The 4,165-nt window shown below is 42.5% G+C and overlaps 1 protein-coding gene across 1 annotated transcript; it reads right to left on the bottom strand.

Moving 5' to 3' along the window:
* Positions 1 to 451: 451 nt before the first annotated feature.
* LOC115359100 (putative nuclease HARBI1) lies at positions 452 to 2,860 on the bottom strand. Its single transcript, XM_030051410.1, has 5 exons — positions 2,428 to 2,860; positions 2,215 to 2,330; positions 1,925 to 2,036; positions 1,495 to 1,832; positions 452 to 484 (listed from the first exon to the last, which is right to left on the bottom strand). The coding sequence occupies exons 1-5, from the start codon at positions 2,858 to 2,860 to the stop codon at positions 452 to 454; spliced, it is 1,032 nt and encodes a 343-aa protein (XP_029907270.1).
* Positions 2,861 to 4,165: the final 1,305 nt, after the last annotated feature.

Here is a 4,165-nt window from a genome sequence, read left to right as displayed (position 1 = left end):
AGTTTAGACCCGCCCTAAAGGAACCCACAGAGTCCCTGGAATGTGCTTTGAGAAACACTGCTGTAATTTGTTCTAGTTTCATTTGTTAAATAATTCATTTCTTATTCATGTCCATAAAGCACCAACAGCACAGGCACTATTCGCACCTGGCAGCAGTGCAAGATAAAATACAAAAACATCTTGCAGAATGGTAAGAGCTTTAATACACTGAATACAATGTACAAATGAAGGTGGATGAATCACATTGTGCCTGCTCACATTTTCATGTGCTTCCTGGTTTTAGCGATTAAGAAGAAAACATATGTGTGTGGCACGGGCGGTGGCCCTCCGACACAGGACTACACTCCTGCTGAAGACTTGGCCCTGGCCTTAAATAAAGGCAGGCCTGTTATGGAGGGGATCCAGGGGGGGACATCTACAGACTCTGTCCCACCCCAGGAGTCTGCCCCCTTCATAGCAGGTTGGTCTTCATTTGTTCAGAAGCCTACAACACATATAACACAATCAATCATTCATAGTGTTATTATGTGGACTGTCTGATTCATTATTAAAGGTCTGACATTTTTGTCTTGCAGTGTCAGGAAGGGCCATGATTTTGCTCCAGCCACCAGATGATCCAGTGAGTATTATAACTGAATGACAACTGTCACCACTATAGGTCAATACACTAAAAATTCCACTGTTCTGTTGAAGGTGCAGGTGGAGGGCCTCAAAGGTGATGGTGAGGCAGATGGAGACGAGGAGACTGTGTCAGTGATGGAGGTATCATGTCAATCATCTGTACAATAAATAGGCCTACCTTTTTAGATCATATTTACTGAGACATCAGTGATGTGGTTGTCATAGAAAATATAATTTCCTAACAGGAACAAGCTGACCACAGTCAGCCTGCTGGGACCCAGGCTGGCAATGGAGTGAGTATTAACTGAAGGTCATTCGTCCCCAATGCACAATTCCTGCTGCTGTACTAATTTATGTGTTTAACAGACTTCAGAGACTGTGAGGGCACTTTATGCCACACATCTGCAAAAACAAATTGAGATGGCAGATAAAGAGCTAAAACTAAAAGACAAAAAAATAGAGTTGGCAGAACTGTGGATCAGACTAGAAAAAAGGATGCTGGAAATGGACATCCTAATGGAAGAAAAGAAGATGAGGAAGATAGACTTGGAAATTCAACTATTGGAAAAACAAGTATGGTCATCATTTCAATGCATACTGTGTGAGCATTATTATAACACACTGTAGTAATCATATTTTCCCCTCTCTCAACAGCTGACTGAATAATTTTTTTTTTTTGGAAATGCATGTCATCTCTTTCATTAATGTACAGTAGGCTCAATATAGTTATTCTTCCACTTAAATAGTCTGGGACAATTAGTTGCACATTTTTCATTGGTTTTATTTAGTTATTCATTTTAAGAAACCTCATAAAAAATAAGGGGAAAAAAAACATCATGCAAAAAAATTGTGTGCATAACGCTCCCTGACTACAGTCCCCTCAGGGTTGTCTGGGTATCCATGTGGGATGTCATCCCACTCCTGCATCGCTTCCACTGTGGGAGCCCTTTCTTTTCGGATGCATGCGATGTTATGCAGGACAGAGCATGCGACAGTGATGTCGCATGCTCTGTCCGGTTTGACCCTGAGGTGGTGCAGGCACTGAAATCGGGCCTTCAGGACCCCGAACGCCATTTCGATTCTTGCCCTGGTACGGGCATGGGCGTAGTTGAAGCGTCTTTCAGCAGGGGTCTGGGGCTCTGGGAACGGGGTCAGGAGATAAGGTTCGCATGGATAGCCTTTGTCCCCGAGGAGCAGGCCAGGGAATTCACCTGAGAACAAAAATGCAGTAGATAGGGCTGCATTAATATATAGCAGGGTAAAATGTTGGAAACTATCTTCATGAACAAATCGGTGTGACTACCTAGTTCCAGCCTCTGGGCCAGCGAGCAGGATCTAAATATCCTAGCGTCATGTGCCGACCCTGGCCACAATGCCACAACGTTGGTGAGTATTAAGTCAGCATCACAGATCATCTGAAATGGTAAATTAAGATGTGTTAATTAGGGACGGGGTGCACAGTGAGCACTCACTGAATGGCTTATTGGCCAATGCGCTCAGTGCTATAGGGCTATATCTGAACGCACCCTTAATGTAGCCTACACAATTAGCCTAATGTAAATACATTTTATATTAACGATGACTCATTCTTACTTGAACATTGATGCTGTGGTACCACTTTCTATTCACAAAGTCCCCCTCATGGTCTCCTGAGGGCTTTTTGATCTTGATGTGGGTACAGTCAAGAGCACCAATTACATTTGGGAATCCTGCAAAAATAAATCAAACTAATATTTTAATTTACTGCTCGAAAGTTACACATAAGTAGGCCTATTATTATTCTGTCTTGACTTAAATTCATGTTACCGCCAATTTGGTAGAAGTCCTCCTTTATATATTTTAGTTCCTTGTGTCCTGGGAACTTGATGAATACAGGCGCCAGAGTCTTGAGGGCAAGGTATACTTTGCGGATTGTCCTGCACACAGTGGCTTTGCTGAGATTCTCTGCATCGCCAACTGTATACAGGAACGAACCACTTGCAAAGAATCTCATAGCGATACACACCATTTGTGGCACTGGTAAGGCATGGCTCCTTGCGGTGCGGTGTGAAATTCGGGGGCCAAGCAGACTACAAATGTAGCGTAGACCGTCCCCCGAAAATCTGTATCGCTCATATAACCGATCATCATCGAAAGCAAAGGGGTCATACCTGTCCCTGAACACCCTTTCCCTTCTCAGTGCCCTACGCAAGATCAGCGCCTCTTCATCTTCGACCTCCGGCAAAAAAGGACAAGCCATGGTGAAGCTACAGAACCAGCCAGAATCACTCCTACACAGGCTTTTGTACTACTCTTATCGTTGACTTAATTGAAAACACCCTTGCAATGTTGTCAGCCATTTTTGTTTTAAATCTTAAGAAAGTAGGGTAATTTATTATTAAACATCTAACAATTATATTTACTACAATGTTATAAAAGAGTGACAATAATTATATCACATGAGCCACTGTGAAACAAATATGATTTATGGTCACACACTATTAGAATAATATAATTAAATTGATTATATCTTAATGCATTTATTTTCATTTTATTTGAATGTAGCATAATTTGAAATTAGTCCATATACTAACAGGTGTTGAATTAACAAAGTCATTGGTTTACGATTGGAGTCATTGACTAATAGTAATTTCACAAAGTTGAACAACAGGGCACTGGATTAATCTAAGCTTGACTTCTAGCCTGGTCCGGAGCAGGCTAAGGCTTAGGCTAAGTTTCCATGGTAATTAAGGTGGGATTACTTTCATGAAACCGAGTTCAGGCTCATTATAGCCAGGCTTTCTGGCCAGGTTAATCTCGCAAGATGATCCACCTTTCATGAAACCCATTAATCCCTAATCCTGGCTAGACTAAGCCAGGATAGCTGCTAAATCCAGGCTTAAAGCCTAATCCACCTTTCGTGAAATAGGCCCCAGCCCTGTAGCCTCGCTTTTGTTTTGTTTTGGTGTCCTCTGGAATGTCCTGGTAGCGATGAAAGTCCGGTGAAATTGGTATTTCGCAGCGTAAGCCCAAGCTCAAAAGGTCCTGACGACTGTTGTTTCCTTGTTGTTTACGTTTCCTCTTGAACTTGTCACTGGGAAGGATTATCCACGGAGACCCCGGTGTTCTAACGGCGTCCTCCGGAATGTCCTTGTAGCGATGAAAGTCCGGTGAAATTGGTATTTCGCAGCGTAATCCCAAGCTCAAAAGGTGATGACTGTACGTGTACATTGCCCAACATATGGTGGTGTTTTCAGATAAAAACACAACCGTTCACACATACAAAAACATATAATACAGCACCGAGAGTGGAGAGCTGTAAGCCGCTGCGTCTATGCGCGCCGCCATGGCAACCCCATATATATATATATATATATATATATATATATTAGGGGTGGGTAAAAATATCGATTCATCAATGCATTGCAATATCTTTTTTCACAATTCAATATCGATTCACAAAAGCCTCTGAATCGATTCAACTCCTAACCAGTAGGGGGCGCGGTGAGCAACACCTCCGTGTGATTCACGTTGTACGGACGGAAGCCGCACTGTACACAACAAC

This window comes from Myripristis murdjan, chromosome 5 (genome assembly GCF_902150065.1).
Source record: "Myripristis murdjan chromosome 5, fMyrMur1.1, whole genome shotgun sequence".
Classification (NCBI taxonomy): Eukaryota; Metazoa; Chordata; class Actinopteri; order Holocentriformes; family Holocentridae; genus Myripristis; species Myripristis murdjan.
The sequence above is the reverse complement of the archived record's forward strand: the minus strand, read 5'-3'. Positions and strand labels throughout refer to the sequence as shown.

Excerpts from the sequence above, each read along its gene's own strand:
- LOC115359100 (XM_030051410.1), bottom strand. The coding sequence starts at position 2,860 with ATGGCTTGTCCTTTTTTGCCGGAGGTCGAAGATGAAGAGGCGCTGATC. Across the intron at positions 2,037-2,214 it reads ACCACAGCATCAATGTTCAA|ATGATCTGTGATGCTGACTT; the intron begins GTAAGAATGAGT and ends TTACCATTTCAG. Across the intron at positions 485-1,494 it reads CAGACAACCCTGAGGGGACT|GCTTCTGAACAAATGAAGAC; the intron begins GTAGTCAGGGAG and ends TATGTGTTGTAG.